The sequence below is a fragment of the Psammomys obesus genome, unplaced genomic scaffold (genome assembly GCF_907164565.1).
Source record: "Psammomys obesus unplaced genomic scaffold, mPsaObe1.curated_primary_1811, whole genome shotgun sequence".
Classification (NCBI taxonomy): Eukaryota; Metazoa; Chordata; class Mammalia; order Rodentia; family Muridae; genus Psammomys; species Psammomys obesus.
The window spans coordinates 3451494-3476549 of record NW_026585698.1 but is presented as its reverse complement, the minus strand read 5'-3'; the positions used below and the strand labels follow the sequence as shown (position 1 = coordinate 3476549).

General features: G+C 39.0%; 2 protein-coding genes across 2 annotated transcripts in view; one reads left to right on the top strand and one right to left on the bottom strand.

The window, feature by feature from the left end:
• The window catches only part of Lrrtm3 (leucine rich repeat transmembrane neuronal 3), a 177274-nt gene extending 166708 nt beyond the window's left edge, over nucleotides 1–10566 (top strand). The window contains exon 3 of the mRNA XM_055598914.1: nucleotides 10067–10566. Coding sequence (XP_055454889.1) covers nucleotides 10067–10276 — 210 coding nt within the window. The 3' untranslated portion in view covers nucleotides 10277–10566. The remainder of the gene's footprint in view (nucleotides 1–10066) is intronic.
• Nucleotides 1–25056, bottom strand: part of Ctnna3 (catenin alpha 3) — a 1637506-nt gene that overhangs the window by 1156683 nt on the left and 455767 nt on the right. The gene's annotated exons all lie outside the window — the stretch shown is intronic.

Sequence of the window (25056 nt, the reverse complement as noted above, 5' to 3'; positions counted from 1 at the left end):
ATGAAGTTGCACACACCATAGCGAGACCCAGGATTAGTCAAGAAAATCAGCTTAGGGAATGGAAGCAGAGGTGTCAAGGTGGACGGCGACACCGTCAGCACGTGTGCATTGTACGTTTCCAGGCCTCTTTAAGAGCTTTGCAGGCACTATCATGATGTAAGTGTATGTGCTGATATCTCTCTAAAAAACAGTGCACTGAAGGAAGTTGATTTCCCAGAATAATATGTATTTCAAAATCCACATCTGTCCCATAGGATTACCTCAAAAGAAGGAGCTGAAAAAGAAAACATTTGCTACCTATATGTTACATTACTTACATTAAGTTGACTATAGAAATTGTTATTAAATTCCTAAATTTATTTGCATCTCTGTAAAGCCGAGGCAGATGATCACTGCAGCAAACAAGATTATGATCCTCTGAGTGAATACAGTGACAGCGAAGATGAGAAAAGTGGGCACGTGCCATTGAGTCTAACGATAAGTAGAAAGCCAAGGGCCATTTGGAACAGGTGTCTGCATTCAAAGATTAAAGTTTCATCGAAGGAGACAAAGTACCAGCCAGACGGAGGAGTGCATGCCTGGAATCTATGTCACTTGGGAGGCTGAGGTGGAAGGATCAGGAGTTCAAGTCCAGCCTGGAATAAAGACTGTGACTGAGGGAGGGCAGGACAATGGAGGTAATGGGGGAAAGTGGAGAGAAAAGGGAGGAGGGAAGGAGTCACAATGTCTATCTCTTGTTTCACAAAATAATAAGAGAGAACTCAGTTTTTAAAAATTTATAACATTTAGTTTTGTAGATGAATAAACAAAAGTAATATTATATGCCTCTGAATTCCAACATACAATGAAGATAATGGGACTAGAGAATGACGAAGGCTGCATTACAAAGGGTTCCTTCGTGAAGCATCCCTGTGGCCTTCACTGGACATAGACAAACAACAGTAGCTGAAGTCCTCAAGTACCATAGCTTCAGTGACCTGGAGGGAGAGAGTCCCTGGCAGAGAGCATATGACTTTGTAAAACTGGAAGTTTCCCTGTGAACCTGCTAACAGTTGTGGGCTTTCTCCTCCAATATAATTAGAGTAGAGCACTGACATTTACTAAAAACTCTGCTTGCCAATAACAGGAGAGCAGTTCTCATCTTTCACTCTGCATAGGGAAAGGCTTTTCATTATTTTCCTGTGAAGAGAACTGTCGCTGTCTGTTCTTTACATATTTGGGGCCTAAAACAACACTTGTTGTCACAGAGGACATACAGGAACGCCTTTTAATTAGGAATTGAGAAATATATACGCATATTTATATAAGCCTATCTATAGAGGTAGATTTCTCACTGAGAATATAAGGTCCAAATGGTTTCTTAGTCATTGCTCAGAAACATTAAAAGTAGTGTTTTCCCTTATAGACAGAGGATTAGATAGTGTGTGTGTGAGTGGCAGAAAGCCCACTAAAAAGTGGAAACCATCTAACTGTACGTCTCTTATGTAAACAGCATATATTATGGATGATACAGTTACTGGGAAAAGAGCTTCTATGGCAAATGTAACTGATGTCAAAATAATGCTCGTTTATCACAACTGAATTTTTTTTTTCCAATGGAAACCACCTAAGTAACTGGTCAAAACACTTTATTATAAAAAATCGAATTATGGCTTCACTCAGACTCTTTTGAGAGTGAGTTTTCATATACCCGAACCTCCACAAATTACATCTTAATAATAATTACCTCTCTTAGAAAACAGTTACCCGAGGGTTTGATTTCTTTACGAGGTAAAAATATTTTGAAAGAAACTGTTCTCTCAAAGGCACGGTAGGCAGAATCTCAGTGCTTTTAGAGAAGATGCTGCGGTAACTCTAGCTGTAGTTCTGGGGAAATAACAGCCTTATTAAAATGAAATAACCTATTGCCCTTCCCAGAACCCTTTCTGCTAGCTGCTTGGAAACCGAGGGAATTTTGTTTATTTTCTTACTTATCAGGGCTTCACTCTTGATTACCTTAAGAACAAGGGGAGAACATATTAGAAAACCCAAGTGAAAAAGGAGAGGGATGGAGGAAGAAAGAGGGGGGAGGGGGAGGGAAAGAATCAGGCACAGGGTTTGACAAAGAAAAGGAAAAGGTCCCATGGTCATTTGACAGGCCTACAAAGGAGCAGCCATGCTGCCTTGGTTGTACTTGGTGGCAGATGGGGTAGGTACAGATTGTTTCTGACCCTCACGGTATCTGTTTGCTTAATGCCAGATGGTAGTTTCTCCATCACTACTCAACCATCAGCCACACTGTACTACAAGGATCTGTCCCGGCAACAGAATCCAAAGTCAGAGCAGATGGCTGGATCCCCACTAGCTTCCTGGACTCCGGCGTCCAGAGTTCTGCCTGCTATCAAAAGTATATGGAGCTTTTACATGCTAGTATTTAGATCAAAGGCAGACGGGTTTCCTTCTGCTCAGAGTCTTCTCTTCAAATGACGGGACTATCACAGGTTATCTGCTGTGTTCCCAGACAACTGCCTTGAACTGAAAGGTAGAGACAATCACTCCAGGTAAAACCCAGGACACCGAACAGCACCTAGAAGTACTGAGTCCTGTATTAGGACTTGAAGAGTAAGCACATTACACAATTTGCATCTGACTTCACACTTCAATTCATTTAAGAATCCGGTATCACACATCAATAAAGTGTTCAGTGCATCCTGGGATGTCCATACGAAGAAGAGAAATCCATCAAAAATACATGTAATATTTTTCATAAGAAATCATCAGAAACAGTGATCTTTTTATATTATAAGTGATTAGGTACAAAAAATTCCTTTCCATAAAAATACATATAATGAAAATGCCTACATTTATTTTACTAAACTTAGGATTCATTTTGTCTTATGCAACTGATGTTAGAAAAATATGCAATGATTACAATTGCACACAATGTCTACAGTGCTGTTAATCCAAAGTAGCATTTGCTAAAAGTACAGTCTTAGTGTTTTTTCAATAAACACAGTGAACTAGATCTTCTAAATTTAAATAAAACCTTTATGTTCACTTTAAGAAAAATTTATTACACATATTAAGCTCTGCATTTGGAGGGCAAGGGACAATCCGTAAGAGTCAGTTTTTCCATCTACCATGAGAACCCAAGGAATCAAACTCACTTTACCAAGTGAATTTACCTACTGAGCAATCTTTCCAGCCCCTAAATTTTATTCTATTTTTAATATCTACATGATAGAAATCACATTTAAGGTAACTATCTGGGGAAATTGCCAACAGGAACTTGCCACACAAGCCTAAAGACCAGAATTTGAATCCCCAGAATCCACATAAATGTTGAGGGTAATGGCAGTCCACCTGTTTCTCCAGCCTCTGAAGGTAGAGACAGAGGATCCCAAAGCAAGATAGCTCTCAAGACCGAATCAGCAAGCTCTGGGTTTGATTGAGAGACCCTGATCTGATGAGTAAGATGGGAGAACAAACAGGATTCTTGGCATCAACTGGGTCTCCACATGCACTGTCTTACTTAGGGCTACTATTGCTGTGGCAAAACACCACGACCAAAAAGCACCTTAGGGAGGGAAGGGTTTATTCATCTTCTCTTCCAATTGCTGTTCAGTATTGAAGGCAGTCAGGACAGGAACTCAAGCAGGGCAGGATCCTGGAGGCAGGAGCTGATGCAGAGGCCATGGAGGGGTGCTGCTTACTGGCTTGTTCCTCTCCATGGCTTGCTCAGCCTGCTTTCTTATAGAACCCAGGACCACCAGCCCAGGGACAGCACCACTAACAACGACCTGGGCGCTTTCACATTGATCACTAATTGAGAAAACACCTTATGGCTGGATCTCACGGAGGCATTTCCTCAACTGAGGCTTCTTCCTCTCTGATGACTCTAGCTTGTGTCAAGTTGACACACACAACCAGCCAGGATATGTACTTTCACACACATAAATGCACAGCTCTACAGATGCAAACTTACACAAATATGTATATACACATGAATATGTGTATGCCAATGAATATATACCGCACACATACAAAAAAGAAAATGTTTTAAATTAAAAATTAAAGTAAGTATCTGATGAATATAAGTTTAACGTCATTTGTAAAACTAAAAAGAAAACCATTGACTTTACTCGGTATCTGACTCACTTGGTCTCTTCACTAATATTGGCTGCCTCATATACAAGCAGGGCTTAATGCATCTTTACCTATATGGTTAGTCAATAAAGAAGTATGCTACTCACATATGTATGAAATATTTACAAATAAGAAACTGGAAATTATTTAATAAATTTAGCACGAAAATTTAGGTTTAAAAGTTATCTTGCTGGTTTATTCTATATTATATGTCTAGTATCCACTTATAAGTGAGTATATACCGTGTGTGTCTTTCTGTTTCTGGAATACCTCACTCATGATGATCTTTTCTAGTTCCCACCATTTGCCTGCAAATTTCACGATTTTCTTGTTTTTAATGGTTGGGTAGTATTCCAGTGTGTAAATGTACCACAACTTCTGTATCCATTCCTCTGTTGATGGACATCTGGGTTGTTTCCAGGTACTGGCTATTACGAATAAAGCTGCTATGAACATGGTTGAACAAATGTCCTTGTTGTGTACTTGAGCATATTTTGGATATATGACTAAGAGTGGTATAGCTGGATCTTGAGGAAAAGCTATTTCTAATTGTCTGAGAAAGCGTCAGATTGATTTGCAAAGTGGTCGTACAAGTTTACATTCTCACCAGCAATGGAGGAGGGTTCCCCTTTCATCCTCTCCAGCATGTGTTGTCACTTGAGTTATTGATCTTAGTCATTCTGATGGGTATAAGATGAAATCTCAGGGTCATTTTCATTTGCATCTCCCTAATGACTAAGGATGTTGAACATTTCTTTAAGTGTTTCTCTGCCATTCTATGTTCCTCTACAGAGAATTCCCTGTTTAGCTCTGTACCTCATTTTTTAATTGGATTACTTGATTTGTTGCTTTTTAACTTCTTTTTTCTTTATTTATTTTATTAATTACAGTTTATTTACTTTGTATCCCAGCTGAAGCCTCCTTCCCCATCCCTCCCAATCAAACCTTATCTCCCTTTTCTTCTGCTATGCTCTCCCCCACTCCCATGATAGGAGAGATCCTCCTCCCCTTCCATCTGAGGTCTCCTCAGGACTGGCTTCTTTGTCTTCCTCTGTGGACTCCATAAGGTTGCTCCCCCTTCAGGTGGAGGTGATCCAAGAATCATCCCATGAGTTCATGTCAGAGATGGTCCCTGGTCCTATTATTGGTGAACTCTCTTTGATACTGAGCTGCCTTCGGCTACTTCTGTGCAAGTACAAAAATATGTATACCTAAAGAAGGTGAGCTAGAAGGAGAACTCTGGGGAAGATGATCAATCCTTACTCATAAAGGCAAATCAAACAGATATTAGAAGATGTAGAAAACAGGAAACAGGACAGGAACCTACCACGGAAGGCCTCTGAAAGATTCTACCTAGCATTGTATCAAAGCAGATACTGAGACTCAAAAACAAACTTTGGGCAAAGTGCAGGGAATCTTAGGAAAGAAAGGGGAGATAGTAAGACCTGGAAAGGACAGGAGCTCCACAAGGAGAGCAACAGAACCAAAATATCTGGGCACAGGAGTCTTTTCTGAGACTGATACTTTAACCAAGGACCATTCATGAATATAACCTAGAACCTCTGCTCAGATGTAACCCTTGGCAGCTCAGTATCCAAGTAGGTTCCCTAGTAATGGAATTAGGGACGGTCCCTGACATGAACTCAGTGGCTAACTCTTTGCCTCCCTTGAATGGGGAAGCAGCCTTGCCAGTCCACAGAGGAGAACAATGCAGCCAGTGCTCATGAGACTGGATAAGCTAGGGTCAGATGGAAGGGGAAGAGGTCCTCCCCTACCAGTGGACTGGGAAAGGGGCATCGGAGGCGATGAGTGAGGGAGGGTAGAATTGGCAGGGAGGAAAGAGGGGATTACAGCTGGGATACAAAGTGAATAAACTGTAATTAATATAAAAAATAAATAATTAATTTAAAAAAATAGCTTGCCTTGCCAAGAAAATGGCCAGTGAAAAGTTTTCATAATTCAGGAAAGGCTTACTTGAACTCAAGTAAAAAAAAAATGTGAATGAATGCACATACATATGTGTATTAATATCATATTATATACATCTGTAAATATGTATATATTTACATGTATACACCTTACATTGATAATACAAATATTACATTATCAAAACCAACATTTTTTTAATTTTTATTAATTTACACTTTATTCACTTTGTAGCCCTCATAAGCCCCTCCCCCTTCCCTCCCAATCCTACCCTCCCTCCCCTTTCTTCATTCATGTCCCTCCCCAAGTCCACTGATAGGGAGGTCCTCCTCTCCTTCCTTCTGATCTTAGTCTATCAGATCACATCAGGAGTGGCTGTATTGTCATCTTCTGTGGCCTGGTAAGGCTGCTCCCCCCTCAGGAGGAGGTGATCAAAGACCAGGCCAATCAGATTATGTCAGAGGCAGTCCCTCTTCCCATTACTATGTAACCCACTTGGACACTGAACTGCCATGGGCTACATCTGTGCAGGGGTTCTAGGTTATCTCCATGCATGGTACTTGGTTGGAGTATGAGTCGCTGGGAAGACCCCTGTGTTCAAATTTTTGGTTCTCTTGCTCTCCTTGTGGAGTTCCTGTCCTCTCCAGATCTTACTATTTCCCACTTCTTACATAAGATTCCATGCACTCTGCCCAACAGTTGGCCATAAGTCTCAGAGTCTGCTTTGATAGTCTGCACGGCAGAGCCTTTCAGAGACCCTCTGTGGCAGGTTCCTAGGTTGTTTCCTCTTTTCTTCTTCTTCTGGTGTCTTTCCTCTTTGTCTTTCGGGATGGGGATTGAACATTTTAGTTAGGGTTCTCTCTCTTGATTAGTTTCTTTAGATGTACAGATTTTAGTAGGTTTATCCTATATTATATGTCTATATGAGTGACTATATACCGTGTGTGTCTTTCTGCTTCTGGGACAGTTCACTCAGGATAATTCTTTCCAGGTCCCACCATTTACCTGCAAATTTCATGATTTCCTTATTTTTCATTGCTGAGTAATATTCCATTGTGTAGATGTACCACAATTTCTGCATCCATTCTTCAGTTGAGAGGCATCTGGGCTGTTTCCAGCTTCTGGCTATTACAAATAAGGCTGCTACAAACATGGTTGAGCAAATGTCCTTATTGTGTACTTGAGCCTCTTTTGGATATATGCCTAGGAGTGGTATGGCTGGGTCTTGAGGAAGTACTGCACAACATTTCTTTTTAATTAATTATTTTTTATTAATTCATTATTGCATTAATTACATTATATTATATCTTATATCATGCATATGTATATACATGTATATTTTGTGCATATCTATATCTGTATATATGTGTATAAATATATATATGTACATACACACACACACACACACACACATATATATATATATATATATATATATATATATATAACTCATTTATTTTCAAGCTAATTTAAGTCAACCTGAAAAACAGATTTTACTTTCTGTTGCATCTTTCTATGTCATTCTTCTGACACTAAGATTCACCAACTTTAAGTTCCACTTTTGATTGTAGAGGAAAAAAATAACCATCTCTATTGCTTTTAATGACTACCCCTATTTCAGGAATATTCTATGTAAACATGCCCTGACACTGAGACAATATAAACATGTGTAAAGTTTCTCAAAATAAGATAGACTCAGTAACAAGGAAAGTGTGTTTTTGTTTTTGTTTTTAAACGCATCATCAGAATTAGCCACCTAACTGCTATGATTTCAAGTTGAACCTTGCCTTCTAGAGACCAGCAGCCTCTAGACACTAAACACAGCAGGAAAATGTGTGTGCATACAAACACAGATTGTTTCCCAAAACTTAACTATAGACATTCCAAATTCTTCACAATGGAGTTGATTCTATGTGGACCAATGCAGGAGGGACACATTTCTGTGGTGATTGATACCTGCTGTGATCCTGCAGATAAGTGACCCACAGACATTACCGAGTCCTGACTTCCCAGAAGCTGATGTGAAACTGCATCCACTATTGTTTGTAAGTTTTTCTCTCCCATAGCTTAACCATATTCCTGCTGTACAATTATTTTTACATGCTAGCACCTTAGCTCTCAGAGCTAACTCATCTGTCTGATTTTACTAACTCATCTGTCTTCTGTGTGACCTTCCAATGATCGAGACTGTTTGCATTAGATGCATGAGCCGTATAATTTCATGTATCAAATTCCAGAACTCCACAGAACTAGGAATGATTATGCAGGGTGAACTGGATTATACCTCTAAATCCAGGAACTGAGAGAGACGCATCTGAGACATTGAAATACTCATCATAAATAAGCTCAAAGAAAGAATTTTTGTGCTCACAAAGAAAATAAGAAATCAATCCTTTTTCAATAAAGGAGAAACAAATGTGGGTAAGAGGTCAGGGGTGGAGAAGGAGGAAATGGAGTGGGGGGGTCTGTTCTTGAAAAGGAGAGGGCAGAAAGTAAAGAAGTGAGTAATACAGACTGGACATTCTATCTCCCTTGGCTTTGTGCTCTAATCTCAGCCGAGAACAGAACAGATTTTGTCTGATGTGCACAAACATTTTATCCATTTGCCAAACAAGAATGGTACATGTTTTCAATCAAAGAAATGCAGCAACATGAATGACCAATTATACCGTTCTATTTTCTAAGTCAATAACACAATACTGGGGGACTGACTGACTGAGTTACAAATAAAGGTGATTTGAGGGGGGTGGGGGGATCAGGGTTCCAGAGGTGAAAAGTTTCAAGACCTCATGTGGTTATAACCTTCAGGTAGTAAGAGTCTGGGGCTGTGTGTGTCCCTTTAAGGCTTCCTCTCCTACTTCTTCATCTCTTCCTTTAAAGCCACAGGACTCAATATTTGAAAGTCTACTCTAAAGAGCATCTAACTACATCTCTCCCAGAAATCCCAGCTCTAAACAGGAGCCAAGTTGTTCCTATCCTATTTTTATGTCACAGTGAAACTCAAATGTCAATTCCTAAAGCTTTGGGGGATGCTTAAATAAGTTTATAAACCACAACAGACATTAAACTAAGATCAGGGCTAAAGTTTCCTCAATGCTTCCTCAACTTTTTATCTTAACAAGGAAATAAGTAGAAATGTTCTCTAGACTTTAGCATCTAGTTACACAAGACTATTGTTGTCTCTGACCCGTGTTCTCTTCTGTCCATAATCACTGTACTTGCTTCTGTTGCCTCACTCTTTAGGTTTTGTTGTCTTTGATTAGCAAAGAAGCCCCTTTCGCAGCTGTCTCACTAGTCCTTCAAAGTAGCCTCAGCCTTTGCACCAAGGTAGACCTTTACAGAAGCCAAAGATCTTTTGTAATGGTCATTCTCTATGCTCTAGATTTTTCGATACATAGACCAAACTACAACTTGATGTTTCAAGGAATCATCTCATTGAAATAAGAATTAAGTGATTATGGGTGAGCATAGTCAGAATGACTTGACAGTTCTCTTCTGAAGAGTTCCTCAAAGCAAGGTGTGTGACATTACTCCACCCACATTACCTGAGAACTTGTAAGAAATCAGAACCCACTGCTAGACAACAGGACAATGAAAAAGTGGGAGGTGATGCTGACTCATGACAAAGTTAGAGAGTCACAATTTTTTTCTGAACGCTAATTCCATAAGCAAGCAAAAAATACATTTCATAGTACAAAAACATATTTCAGGCCAGTTTGAGAAAGCCATTTTATTGACTTTGCAATGAAGTATTTGTTAATCATTTTTAGAATCATTTCAACTACTACTTATCTGAAGGTTCTACTTAAGAATCAAGCAGCTTCACTTGAGCTTCCAACTTCTGTACTGACTTCCTTTCTGTGAAAATGAGGGACAGGAGCAGGACAATGTGGGGACAGCAGAGCACAGGTACAAACACAAAGGATAGTTAGATCCACACTTTCTAGTCTCCAAGCACTGAATACTTGTCTGCCTTTTGATAACTGACTTTTCTCGTGTCATTTTTTTTCCCCAGATACCTTTATCAATGAATGTGTCAACCTTTCTGGCATACGACCAGCCCACAATAAGTTACTGTGGGGTCCATCATGAACTTCTCTCCCATAAGCCCTTTGAAACGAATGCACAGGAAGATACGATGGAAAGCCACCTAGAGACTGAGCTGGACTTGAGCACAATCACGTCAGCTGGCCGCATCAGTGACCATAAACCACAGCTGGCTTGAGCGAGCTGAGTGGTAGCTCAGGCTTGCTACCGAACTGTAACCTCAACGACAGAAAGAGGATAATTTGTTCATTGCAACTCTCAAATACAAAACAAACAAAAATCCCCTGTTCAAATAAACAAAATTCCAAGATTGGTTCATGAAATAAAAGAAGACATGAATTGTTTCAAGTCTATACTTTGTAATGAGCTAAGTTGTGCAGTATTTTTTTGACTTTGATAGAGAATGACCCTGAAAAAAAAAATCATTTTTTTTCCAAAACTCATCCTACCTATGTGTAAAAATTGTACAGCGCTAATGTATTTTTCATATTATAAAGTTTCAATTCTAGGAACAACTGATATGTACAGTACCATAATTTAATTATGCTTTACTTTACAAACTTTACACCTTTCAGTTTCTAAAATTTTAAATTAACAAACATTATTTCTTGTGTTCTTGAGAGTTACTTGGTTTTGTAGGGGCTGTTTTGTTACTGCGTTTGTGCCCAGAAACCTTGACTCTGAAATCTGTGCTGTGCGAACAATGCACGATTTTTATCATTATCATGCTTACTGCATAGAATTTTATCTACTTGTTCCAGAAATAATACATTAACCAAAAAAAGAAAAGGTTTTAATTGTTCAGACGTCTAAGAGGTTCTTCAATTACTTAGACAGGTCTTTCTTATAAATGAAAAAAAAATCAGATTTTTTTTAACAGTTCTTCTAAGACTTAACTGTTGCCTTGAATTACAGCCTAGTTTCTAAGCAGTGAAATGTAATGATAAAGAGGGATATTTTAACAAAATATTTCCGAATGAATGACTCATTATTTCATTCTTTTGAGTAACCATTGTTAAGGATAAGGAAAAGGGAAAAGCATGGACCAAACATCACTGGAAACAAAGGTCGTAACCACAGCAACAGACTCTGATACACTTCAAAGGTGCAGCTACAGTGACAAAGAAAAACTTCTGCTACATCTCCTTATTGTCAGGCCAAGGTGGGAGGATACAGCATAATTGTACAGTAGCAACTTTTTCTCTTAATTAACCCAAAGTGGTTTATCTAAAAATAACCACAAGTCAGTTCAAACTGTGCCTGATTCTTAAGGCAAGTTTTCATTTAGAAGGTAAAACTATATTTGGGAACATCTTGAAGGAAAAATACAGAATTTTTTCTTATTGTGTGCCACACCTGAAAAAGAACTTTTAAAAATCTGGTTCTTTTGGTATAGATGTGCCATAGTGGAGAAAACTCAGCGCAGAATAGACTGTAATAGTCTCCTGTTCCGTTGTTTATGCTGTTGTTCATTTGGGGATTTAGCTACAAGTTATTCAAAACAATAACCAAGAAATGTTGAACATCAGTCCAAACCACATATTGGTCACATGGTTATGTTTTAAACTGAATTAAATTCATATCAAGAAAACCTGGCTTTTCTGCAGCTGAAATGACAACTTGTTTCTGTTGTCTACCTGGCAGGTTATTATTGGAAAAATCAAGTTTGCCCATGATAATCACACATTCCTTTTCGGTTTTTTTTGTTTGTTTTGTTTTGTAATTTTTAAAGAACGTTTATATAAAACTGCAAGTGTCACAGCTACATAAGGAAAAAGCCTTCTTTTTTTTCATGGTTTAACTTTATAATCATGACATCAAAAGTAGAGGCAGAAAACATCAATCTGACAGAGACCAAACACAATAAAAAGTTACTGAAAAAGTTAGTGAAACACATTGTCAAACTTAATATTTTATCCCCTTCTATGAAATGCTTTCTGTATGCATCTAATTTCACACAGGTTGATCACAGCAACTTTAAGAGTACTACCAGAAAGGAAGAAATTCAAAATTGTAAATTCAAAAATCTGTTGAAAGAAAAAGAAAGCAAAATATTGGAAGGAGCAAATATTTACTTTAATGTAACTACAAATGTCACGGTACTTGTATCAAATATTTAGCATCCCAGATTTTGTAACATATTTTGCATAAATTATTTGCTATTCAATATTTTTGTTATTTAAGTCTAATTTTAATCTTAATTGTTTTCCAGTTTCTTATTTCTTTGCAATGTATTATTCTGATTGTTCTTGATCCCTTACACTGAGATTTAGCTCTGAACAAAATTTGAACTGGGTTACAAATCTATTCTTTGTAAGTCTGAAATCAAATGAAGAATTTTATTATATAAACCAAAACGTCATTTGCAACCTTTTCATTAGAAATCATTCTCCCAAAGATAAAATAGCATTAATTTGTAAAACTATGTACCTTCAAAAACTTCTTCCAGACACATTTCAAGTTGAAAAATGATAAAAAAAAAAAACCCTTAAGACTCCACAGAGCCTTACAAATATACATACACTCTTGATTTCCTGATGCAAACCACTTTCTAAAACGCTTATAATATACCATTTTTGCAAATTCTTTTGAGAATCTTATACATCTATATAAAGTATGTTGATCATACTCACCCCTCAACTCATCCCCTAACTCTCCTAGACCCACCCCGACCTGCATCCCCGAACCCCTTCCATATTCACATCAACTCTGAATATCCAACCTAATGAGTCCAACTCGCAAAGCCTGTGTACGCCTGTGTGGAGCCATCAACTGGAGCACGGTTGACAGGGACCATATTCCTAAAATAACCCTGACTTTCCTCCCGTATCAGATGTTCCTAAAGCTTTTCATTTATCTGCAGTGAACTATCAATGGGAACAGACACCTTGGAACCATGTCTGGGATCATCCTGTGTCCACAGCTATAGTAAGAAGCCAACAACTGAAGAATTTTGAGATCTTTCGCATGTGGCATTAAGCCCAAAGGGTCGTTAAATAAGTGGGAGGTAGTTAATGTTAAAATCTTCTAGAATAGGAGGTATCTACAATCTTAATCGCACATATAAAATTTATGTTACCTTGGATCAAAATGTTTTTATAACTTCTCTTTTTCAGTATTTACCATTCTCCTATTTTTTCCCTCTAGCCACCTTCCAAACCCCTGTGTTCCCCCTTTTTGGCCACTGCTCACCTATCTAAACAAGTTTGTTTAAAAAAAAAAAAAAAGCTGCTTGCCTGGTTTTTGGAGTTGAAAACTGGAGTCTGAGCCATCACAGTTACAGCAGCAGCCGCAGCTAAAACACAGGATAAGCCAGGCAGTATTTTAAGGTTTACAAATCTCGTGAATTGTCTCTTACAAAAATTCTTGAATTGTCTCATTCTGCCTTCGTAAACAATCTTGTGAGGACACACTTATGTCCCATAAGTTGACACTCCCAAGGACACAGAGCTGATGACCACTGGGTTGAAGCATTCTCAAAGCCCAGAGGCCGTTTTTCCATTATACTAAAAGTTCCTCCTCTCTGGCCAGAACCAGAAAACTCTTAGAGACAACAGACAGAAGACATTAGACATGTCATTTGGTAAGCTCCAACTCAACTTAGAAGTTTGTACAATCTCTGTGTCGAGGGAACTCTCTGCAGACCAGGCTCTAGTTTGCTTGTGATGAGCCTTTGTGCAGAAGTACTGCTAGCTACACGTTTACACACAAGGTCACTTGTGAGCGTATAGCTCATCACCCTCAAGATATGAGACAAGCAGGTCCCAGAGCGCAGAAGAAAACAGGAGCCACAAGAAGAGAAACTCAAAGCAGTCTGCACTGAGATTATTTAGGTGTTTATAAAAAGTCCACAATACAGAGCTGATCACACTTTCAAGTAAGTGCATGTTTGACTCAGAGTTAACTAGAAAGACATTTTCTTTCTTCTTGTGTTTTGTCAAGAGTTTTTTTAAACCATGAATTTTTTTAGAAGAACTATATAATAGAGAACTTTTTGCATTTGTAAGAAAGATAAAATATCATTATTCAAACAGATTCAGATACCATTAAAATTACGACGGGCCGTGAATATTTTGGGGTTTATCATAGCTTCATCTCTGCCCCCTCCAGGATGTTCTAGAAATCTCATAAAACCAGCAACACTTTTAATATAAATTATATTTTGGAAAGCAACATAAGCCAAATTTAACACGCAAGAAAGCATAGCCCAGCTTGAACTCAGATCTGTCTAATTTCAAAAACTGCTTAGAAAATGCAAAACTTATTTGCAAAGATATTTTCTAAAATGAACTGTTTAGGAGGGTAAAAATACACTTGGTTTTGACTATCCCTGTCTTCCAGATACCAACTCTCAATCTAAACACTAAAAATAAGCAAAGAACCTGAAAGAATAGAAACAGAGCTGGTCGGAACTGTTAGTGAGCTGGAAGAAAGAAAATCAGATGCGTGGGTAGGTAGCGTGTGACAGGGAGACGCGGGGAGCCTGGCCAGGTATCCGGCAATTCTCAAAAGTAAATCTAGTAACATCGGCTGTGTATATTTGTGTGTGTGTGTGTGTGTGTGTGTGTGTGTGTGTGTGTGTGTGCGTGCGCATGAATACAGTAGAAGCCAGAGCTCAACCTTGGTTGTTGTTCTTCAGCTGCTGTTCACTGGGACCTAGGAGAAGCCAAGTACACTGGATTTGTTAGCCAGCAAACCCCAGGGATCTTCTGAGCTCTGCGTCCCCACCAACAGTACCTATCGTTTTTACGTGCGGATGACACTCACATTTTCAGGCTTGGACAGCTAGCACTTTACCAACCAAGCTATCTCCCCATCCACCTCACAGCCCTGAAGAGTTGCTCACACTGAGTGTCAGCTTAACATGTCAGAGCTTACAGGCTTGCTTACGTTCCTGACAGGTTGGCTTTGCAGTGAGAATTCAGATAAACTGTTGTGGCAGGAAAAGTCTCCAACTGCACCCATTAACATATGAACTCACAACAGCTATGCCCAAGTTGCTGACCCAGGATCCAGGCTTTAAAGACTGTGACATCATCATAAGGGTAGAGTAGGCTGGCAACCCAGCAACTGTGCTTTCACTTGAAAATATAATGGGGGAAAATTCAAGAGCAAACACTAGAAGGCTGATGGGTTAATTTTTATGCTGTTCTGTGACCCTTATTAAATTTTATTGTGAGACTGAAAAGCAGCTATATTTATTTATTTTTTTTAATCAGAGTTAAGTTCACATTTTAAGAGGTCTACAGTCGGTTGCTGTTCTATGAGGGCACTGAGCGCACCGGCTCACCAGGGCTTCCTGAGCTCTCGAATTCCTCCCTTCTCTCTCTTAAATGTTTATAGATTTGGTTCCATATGTTTGTCTTGCCACAAAGATGAATGAAATTTTTTGTACAAGTGTAAATCAGAATATATTTTAAATGCACAGGAGACCCTGTAATAAAGGGTCCTTGCAGTAAACCCTTTTTGTTCTCTAATCTGAAGTACCATCCACTAATTTATCCAGAGGAAATTGATCTTTCATGCATCTTTGGGTGCAGGGTTCAACCCCTATATCACGTCACAGGGAATGTCTCATGGTGCCATCTTAGAATCGGATTATACACAGTGAAGAGTTGAGGCCAGCTTCTACAGCAGTCTACAAAAGCGATCCCTTGCAGTCAGTTCTGCTTATTGATTTTAATCTGGATTAATGTGGAAAGGCTTATGAAGCCAGAATAATAGTTGAGAATTTTATATTCGTTTGTTTGAACTTTCGCCAACCATCACATCTTTAAAGTTATTAAGAGGCTCCAAATGGCTAGATTTACTGAGTCACAGTCTCTGAGACAAAGCCCAACAAATGCATTGTTAATATAATACTGTGTGTTATATGCCAAGGCACTGAGTCTAGAAAAACATTGTTCAAATGATTTTACCTTTTCCCATGTTGTTATATCACCTTTTATTCTAACCTGAAAGTATTAGCCCTATGTTTTATTGTAGCAGTTTGAGCCTAGTTTTCCAAGCCTGGCGGAACATATGTCTTGACTAGCAGAATACAAAGCAAAGGGCAACACTGAAGTTGCTTGGGGCACTTCCCACAAACTGTTGTTTGAAGATTTGGCTTCTGTAAATCTCTAGAGAGGCAAATTTGAACCTGCCAGCTACTTCACTTGTTAGCTACTTTTCTGGGTAGTAATATAATAGTTTAAAGGATGGAGGTAGAGAAGGGCAGGAATTCATTTTTAGAAATCCCTGTGCGCATTCCCTGAGTGGTGGCTAGGTCCCTGCGGAAATGAAGAGTCCCACTATAAAATGGTGGCTGTCTTTGGGGACTTCAGCCCTTTACGCTTGGCTTTGTTGCTCTCCCAGATAGGGTCTATTCTGAGGACTTGTTGGTGAAGGCAAAGAAGCCTTTTATTCATATGATAAGAGAAACTGGAGGACGTTTCCTCTTAGCTAGAAAACGTTTTTCCCCAGGAGCATGGCATCATGTGCCTGACATAGCCAGCATTATTTTCTCACCCTCCCTGAAGCCATCTTAGAAAAAAGTGTCAATGGAAGAGACTAGGGACAGTAGTTCAGAAATTGAGAGTTCAAAAGTTGAGTGGAGGATTCATATCCAGATTGTCAGACTCCAAGGATGTGTTCCAAACACGCACAACACATTTTTAAACAAGAGAGATGATTTTACACAATACAACTTGGCTTGTATTGGAGGGGAGGTTAAATGTGACAAAAACAAAGTAAGTTCCATCATTCCAAATTGGAACATTACATTGTGTAAAGATACCCCTGAAATCCTAAATAAGTGTCTTAATGGAAACAAATGTCATGGCACTCTTGAGGTTTTATGCATTGTTTCCTAAAAAAGAATGGTTAAAAAAAAAAAAATACCTGGACCAGTAAACCTGGCCCAGCAGCTAACGGCACCTTTCTCCAAGCCTGACACCTAAACTCAATCCCTAGAACTCGAGTAATAGTTGGAAGGAACTGTCTACTTAAGTTGTTCTCTGACCCCCACCACTCTCAAACACCAGACACACACACAAATGTGAACACAAACACATGTGTATATACACATGTCCACATGTGTACACAGACAAACCACATACATGTATATGTACACAAACATGTACACACATATATACACATAGACAAGCACACATACACACACACACACACACACACACACAAGGAAAAACAGGAAGAAAAGTTACCAAAACCCCTTCTAAATAAAAATACACAAAATATCATTACGTGTCTTCATTTCCAAACATCTAAGATTTATTTTAAAATTATAACCCAAATGTAAGTAATTATCCATATTCCCTAGAGCTGACAATAAAAATGGAGGCTACTCAAAACCAAAATGTTGTAGATGACTAGTTAATAAAGTAAACAAATACAAATAATAAACAGAGAATATCGATAACACAGTGTCATAAAATCTCAGCCAGCAAACAGGTCATTTGGGTTGCACAGTATTTCCCCTGAATCATTTTATGTGACAATATTCTATTTGTTCTGTCTCTTTTGTTGTTGGGATAAGAGTCGCACTCTCTGTAATCCAGGCTGTCTGGGAACTCACTGTGTACTCCAGGCCTGCCACAAACCCATGGCAATCTTTCTGTCTCAGCCTTCCAAGAGCTGGGATTAGAGACATGAAGCAGCACACTTGGCTCACAGAAATAGACTTTGTATTAATACTGAAACAAATAATAAGGGACCTGGGAGTATGCCACATAAAACAGATCACCCTTAAACTTCAGGCTCTATTATACACAATAGAATACATAATTTAAATAAAAATAAATGTGGAGAAGGTAAAATGATTTTTTAACTTCTTTCTAAACTCCCGTATTCAAAGCTTTCTCAATCTGTTATTCACAGTAATTCTTAAGTAATGTATTGATGTCATTGGTGTTTTCTAGGAGCTTTGCATTAAACTAGCCATCTCCATTTCTCCCTAACCGTGCAAAAAAATGTAATATGTCTAGGACCTGACATTAGTATTTTACTCTAAAACACAATCTGAATGTGCAGCATAATCGTCAACATGTCTGCTCAGGAAAACACTGTTACTCACACCTATGAGTGCTGTTACCCAACCGTGACAGTGACTGGCAGAGCCGGGCTACAGATTTAAAGCAGTTATACTCCTAAGGGTAAAGAGCCTCCTTACGTCTGCCCACTCTGACTCCACTACCATAGTGCATAACCTTCACTCAGACTTTCTAGACTGATTCTGATTGTGAAGAGCAAAGATATTCCTGGTGTCGGGGTTTAAGATATGAAAGACAAGGAAGAGGACAAGGAAACAGAGGTAAGTAGGAAAAGTGGATTCTGGGTCAGATCTTATCATCTGCGAATAAGCCTCATAAGGATTAAAACAGCAGCTGGCAGCAAACACCATCAACAACCACCGGCGCAGATGCTGAGGGAAGGCGCACAGGTATTTGTACTTTTAAACATCTCTACATAAAGACTTTCTGGAGAAAACAACTCTCTTCTACATTCATTTTATCCTTGAATTTGTTCTAAAAATATTAATTTACTCTATCTTTCAATAGCCTGCCCAAAATACCCAAGAGAACAGTTTGAAGGGCGGCAGGATTTATTTTGGCTCACGCTGTCAGAGAGCCCAGTCCATAGCCCTTGATTCCATTTACTCTGCTTCTGTGGGGAAGCTGAACTTCACAGCATCAGACGCACGGGCCGAGGCTGCTCCCCTGTGTATAGAAATATGTGGACAAAGAAGGGCGGCTCCAAGGCAAGCTACGGCCTTCATGACCCCATCGAGGTCCCGACCTACCAGTCACAGTCAGCTAGCAAAATATCACCAACACGTGAGAAATAGCCTCCTCCGTGGGCTCTCAGGGGCAGGAGGCACTTCATATATGAATGATTGCAGACATCCTTTAAACCTCTGTTGATTTCCACTTCAACAAGCCTCAAGCCGACTGTTCCGACCTAACACTGCATTTTCCATCCAGCTTTTCCCAATCAGCATACCTCTGCAAAGGAATAGCATGGGGCAGTGATGTTGCTGTTTGTTTGTTTGTTTGTTTGTTTGTTTTTAATCTTCCCCTGCCTCTGAATTCTAGTTATGGACTTTTTTAAAAAAATGAACTTGATATAGCACTTCGGCACTACCACTAAGAACTAGAAGACTCTCCCCAATACTGTATTTCTTATAAGCTAGGAATGCAGTTTGGGGCCGCTTCTTTTTAACTCTTTCACTTTTTCTTTTTTTTTAATTTTTTATTATTAATTACACTTTATTCTCTTTGTATCTCCCCATAAGCCACTCCCTCCTCCCCTCCTGATCCCACCCTCCCTCCCCCTTCTTCACGCATGCCCCTCCCCAAGTCCACTGATAGAGGAGGTCCTCTTCTCCTTCCTTCTGATCTTAGTCTATCAGATCACATCAAGAGTGGCAGCACTGTCTTTCTTCTGTGGCCTGGTAAGGCTGCTCCCCTCACAGGGGGAGATGATCAAAGAGCAGGCCAATCAGATTATGTCAGAGGCAGTCCCTCTTCCTATTACTATGGAACCCACTTGGACACTGAACTGTCAGGTGCTACATCTGCAGGGGTTCTAGGTTATCTCCATGAATAGTCCTTGGTTGGAGAGTGCATGGAATCTTATGTAAGAAGTGGGAAATAGTAAGAGCTGGAGAGGACAGGAACCACACAAGGAGAGCAACAGAACCAGAAAATTTGAACACAGGAACTTCCCAGAGACTTGCCTTTTCAATTTAATGGTTTTCAGATAAGCTAAAGTCACCGACAGTATAAGTATTGCAGTTATGAAAATGTGGTTTTGTCCATGCCTTACTTTCAGAGACCAAAACTCCAGACATAACTTGGTGGCAGCTGACCATACCTGCCACCAAGAGGAATGTCTCCTTGTTTCTTGAAAGTGTGATTTGAAATCAAATATGTAAAAATAAACAGATCACAACATGGCCAGCTCAACGAAACACTACAGAACGGTTACTCTTCTGCTAAGTGTTTCATATTTACTAGTTCATTTTGTTCTGATTATTATGGATAATTCAATAACAAGAACTCTAGGAATTAAATAATGTCTTCGCCTTAAGAAACTAAGAAAAAGGATGAATCAAAAAATTAGAGAACATGAAGCTGGTAAAATATGAAATAAGGATGCAAAAGGAAGAGATGGACATATTGACAAAAAAAAATCCCTACTAACTGCATCCCTGGTGCCTACCTCATTAGCAGCACTCTTGAATTTAAAAATCTACACATTTAATTGGGACATTTTCTCAATATAATTGATAAACTGTATAAAATGTGTCTAGTGAAACGTAAGAGTCTCTAGGAGACAAAGACTGAGCAGTGATAATGTCCTGCTTCCCATATTAGAAAAGAGGGAGGAGTTACATTAACCCTTGAACAAAATCAAAAAGCTTAATTTAATACCTGCAGGGGCAAACAGCAAGCACAGGAGAATACAATTTTTTTTAGTAGAGTGGTTGGTGATCCATTGGGGCAGAAATGAGGACAAACTTACAGCTTAAGACTGGTAGACTGGCAACGTGGTGATGAGAAAGTAGTAAAGAGGGAAAAATGCATTTTCAGTTAAGAAATTGTTATTCTACTAGTACCTTATGCATCTGAGAGACAAATACCAGCTTTGATTTTTGTGCCATTTGCCTAAAAGCCCAGGGTCAAATTTTACTTGATCACCACAGATCTTTTGACTTTTCTAGATTGGCGCAAATGTTTGCTGTGTTTTCCTCAACTCTGTGTCTTCATACTTCCATTCTGAGCAGGGTTCTTTCTTTGGAGGGGACAGAGCAAACCTAGTAATCCTGTGCGGGAATAGCTCTTAGAGGCTTTCAATAAAGTATTGATAAAGTATTGAAGACTACTTTAAGTAAGCACATTAGTTTCATATAATTGTGTGGATTAAATAAAATGGCTTCTGAGAAGCTAACCAATAAAACATCTTCATCCAGTGTTGTGTGAAAACGTGGCCTAAGACTGATTCATTTTCTTTTGTTTTTCAGACATTTCATTCTTTAGGTAAGTACTGGTGAGCACTACATCAGAAATTATTCCATAGATCAAGTCCTTTTGATAGTTACACTCCACTAATAAAGAGGCTAACAGAAAATGGGCTGAAAGTCAAAAATCAGAATCCTTTACATGAGAGAGACAAGCTGGTACTAGAACTCAAATTCACTTAGAGTGACCTTTCACTGGAATACACCATTTTTATAAACATACCAAATGTTTGGCATATATGTAGGCCTGTATTTGCACTATATGTGAACAACTATCAATTAAGTCTTTATTTTAAAGGTCTGTTTAAACATATAATTCAACTCAAGAAATCAAACAAAAAACAAACAAATAAAAAAGATGCCTGAGCAGCCACTTTAGTTGTCTGTAACTTTTTCAGAGAAAGTTCAGGCTGCCTTGAACTGGTAGCAGACTTTTCCCAAACCCTGCCTCAGGCTCCTGATTGCTGGCAACACACGACTGGGTCGCCACATACTTAAGGTAAAAAAAAATGCTCTTACTGAGTTTTTCTTATCACTTGGGCTATGTGCAATTAGCTATAGTGACATGACAGCTACAATTTCTCATGGATACTGAGTGCATTTCTTTTTTACACAGAACCTGTGTGTTTATCTGTGTATATGTACATGGACACATGTGCATTCAGCTCTGTGTGTATGAGTGTTTGTGTGTTTTTTATGTGTGTGTCTGTGTATGCTTGTATGTGTCTGTATGTGTTTGTCTGTATTTTTGTGTGTGTGTCTGTATCTTTCTCTGTCCACATGTGCGCCTGTGTATGTCTGTGTGTGTGTGCCCGTGTATATGGGTGTGTTTGTGTGTGTGTGTGTGTGTGTGTCTGTGTGTCTCTCTCTGTGTCTGTGTGTATGTCTGTGTGTCTGTATATATATATGTATATATATACATATATATATCTGTGTGTATATGTGTGTTTGTATGTTTGTCTATGTGTATGTGTGTGTATATGTGTGTGTTTTCCAAAAGCCAACATATGGGTCTTCCTCAAAGCAAGGTCTTCACCTTGCTTTTGAACCTGAGCCTGGCACTCAGAGACTGGACTATCTGGACGGTCAGCTCTGGGGTCCAGCGTCTCCCCACAGCACACACTCTGTACTGGGGCCATATGTGCACATGCCATCACTGTGGTCACTTAAGCAAGTGGTGGGTGTCCAAATTTCGCTCCTCATGCTTGTGTGGCAGGTAGTTTTACTGAATGAGCCATGCCCCTGGCACAGCTATGTTTTTGTTCTCTTTCTTTTTTTTTTCTGCTTTTTTTTTTTGGTGACACTTCTGTGGGATTTTTTATTCAAATTAATCATGTTATTTGTTTACATTGCTATAATATGCCAAGGTGTATGATAACAGTCATACAGTACCTGAAAGTTAATGAGGAAGCATGACTTACTCCATTATTTGTAAAACTGAAGCTTGTTTGAAGGAAGGAAGGAAATGAAGAAAGAAATCGGGAAAAGAACCACAGGGTAAGTGTTATTTAAGTTCCTGGATGGTGGCAACTCAGATATGACAATAGGCTCCACCCCTCACCTCCTGCTTAGGGTCTAGAAGTATCTGTGATGTTTATAAGAACTAACTTCTGAGACACAGGTCTCATGTTTTTTCAGACCAGTACCTCCCTGAGAAAGCTGCTTATTTTCTTCTAAAGTAAAGCCTCAAACATTCAACTTGGCCATTCCATGATAAATTCAGCTCATGTGCAATTCTAATTACTAAATAAAAGTAATTACTTAGTAACAGTGGATTGTTGGAAGGGTTTTTTTCTTTGTTTTCTATTTAAAATGCCCATGGAAGTCATACCTCTATGCCAAATGCCTGTTGTAGTTATAAATTTAGGAAGGACTCTGGTATGTGTGGTGTGAGTGTTGCTGGGGGAGGAAGGGAGGTAAAGGTTGTCTTCGTAAAGGTATGCTGACCCATGTAACTTAAGCTTTCAGTACCATATGACATTTAAATGAGTGAAAATTATATTATATGTAGAGGCTTTTGTATTTTATTTTATTTTATTTTATTTTATTACTGAAATAATGTTTCAAAAGTTTAAAAAAAACAGAAAAGCACAATGGGTTCGCCTAAAGCAACAAATATACTCATATGAATTGTGTTCTCTGTCCTTAACTTTGAGTGGTTCCCCTTACAGACACCTCTTTTCTAAATCAACATTATTCTCCAAGGATTGCATTGTTTATCTGATGCTTAAGGGAGATTTTGTTAAATCCTAAAGAAATCACCATTGGTAACTAAGCTTGGCTGAAATAAAATTAATGAGATCAGCAGTTGGTTCAAGATGTTGCCTTCTGATCTTTCTTCATAAGAAATGCAGTTTTAATTTTAGGGTTCCAGAACATCAGTATTCCCATGAAGGGAGCTCTTCATGAGCAAAGCTATCTTTATGAATACCAAGGGTACAGCACTTAATCTGGAATACTCTTCAAGTTATGGTGACTGCCTTTGTGTCCAGGCAGTCAATGAGAGTCCCCAGTACACGGGTTATTATGTTCACATGGTTATTTTTTGAAGAGGAAGTTCACATGAGTTCTTCCTCTACTCTAAAAAGTTATTCTCATTGTGGTTCGTACTGCATGGCAGGAGATGAGTCCACAACATAATTCTCAGGACTGTTGCTGCTACTAAATATCTGCAACATCTATGATATCAGTACTTTGGTATCATTTTAATTCTCTTTTATTTGGGTGTCCAAAGATAATCGCATGTGTGTCAATGTCTGTAGAGAACAGAAGAGAGTATTGGATTCCCCACAGCTGGATGGTGGTGACAGGTAGTTGTGAACCACCCAACATGAGTGCTAGGAACCAAACTCAGGTCATCTGTAAAGCAGTGGGCCCTCAACCGCTGAGCCCTCTGCTCAGCCCCAGTAGATGTTTCTACGTGGCATGCATGCATGGTCTCTAAGTCATTGGTGACTATAAATTACATCACAGCCTCTAATTTTGGAAGTGTCACGATTGATCTTCTGGAATTCTAGCTAAGAGAACAAAAGCCTAAGAAACTCCACAAGGAAAGTGTGCCTTTCATTACATGGGGGACTGTTAAGATGAATGTGAAATACTGATATTTCTACTTCTGGGTGGAACAAAATGGAGCGGAATGGGTTGTTAATGACGCAAAATTGGGCGAATGGATGGTATCTAGAAAGGCTGAGAGATGCTGAATAATTTCTGTCTATCTGGGCACGGCGCACACCTGTTACCCCAGCATTGAGAAGCTAATGCAGGAAGATGCTGGTTTTAGGGTCTGCCTAGACTATAGGGTCAGACCTTGCCTCTAAAACAAAATGATCTTCTCCTGCCAGTCAGGGACGGCAAGCCACAGATGGTAACACTATCAGGATTTCCAGTCTAAGACTGTCTCTACCACTCATCTTCCTGTTCGTGCCCAGTGACCTGTGGCGCTGCAGAATAGGGTGTCTTAAACTAACGATCGTAAGGAGATGGGATGCATCACTTTATTTTTGTCGCATTTCTCACAGCCTATAAAGCCTGCTGTAAATTTAATCCTCTAAAAATCCTGCCTTTAAATCATTTAATGCAACAAAAGATGGGAGAAAATGAGGGAAAGGGAATAACTAGATGAAAAAGTGCTGTGCACATGGCATGATTAATGAGGAAGAAGATGATGGTCCAAATGATCATTAATCATCTGAACAGTGAGAGGGTAGACATTACAATTCTCCATGCCATCAGGGCAGGCCATGATGACCCTGGTTATAAAAAAAAAAGTAAACAAATAACAATACCATATTTTAAAAGGAAAATAGTCTCTAAGTCACTTCTCTACCACATGCTTCTGACATGCTTTCCTTGTCTGACTTTAACATCACATACAACATATACACATATGCTGAAACAATGAATATAGCAAGAGTGGAAAGAGACAGGCACATGTCTCC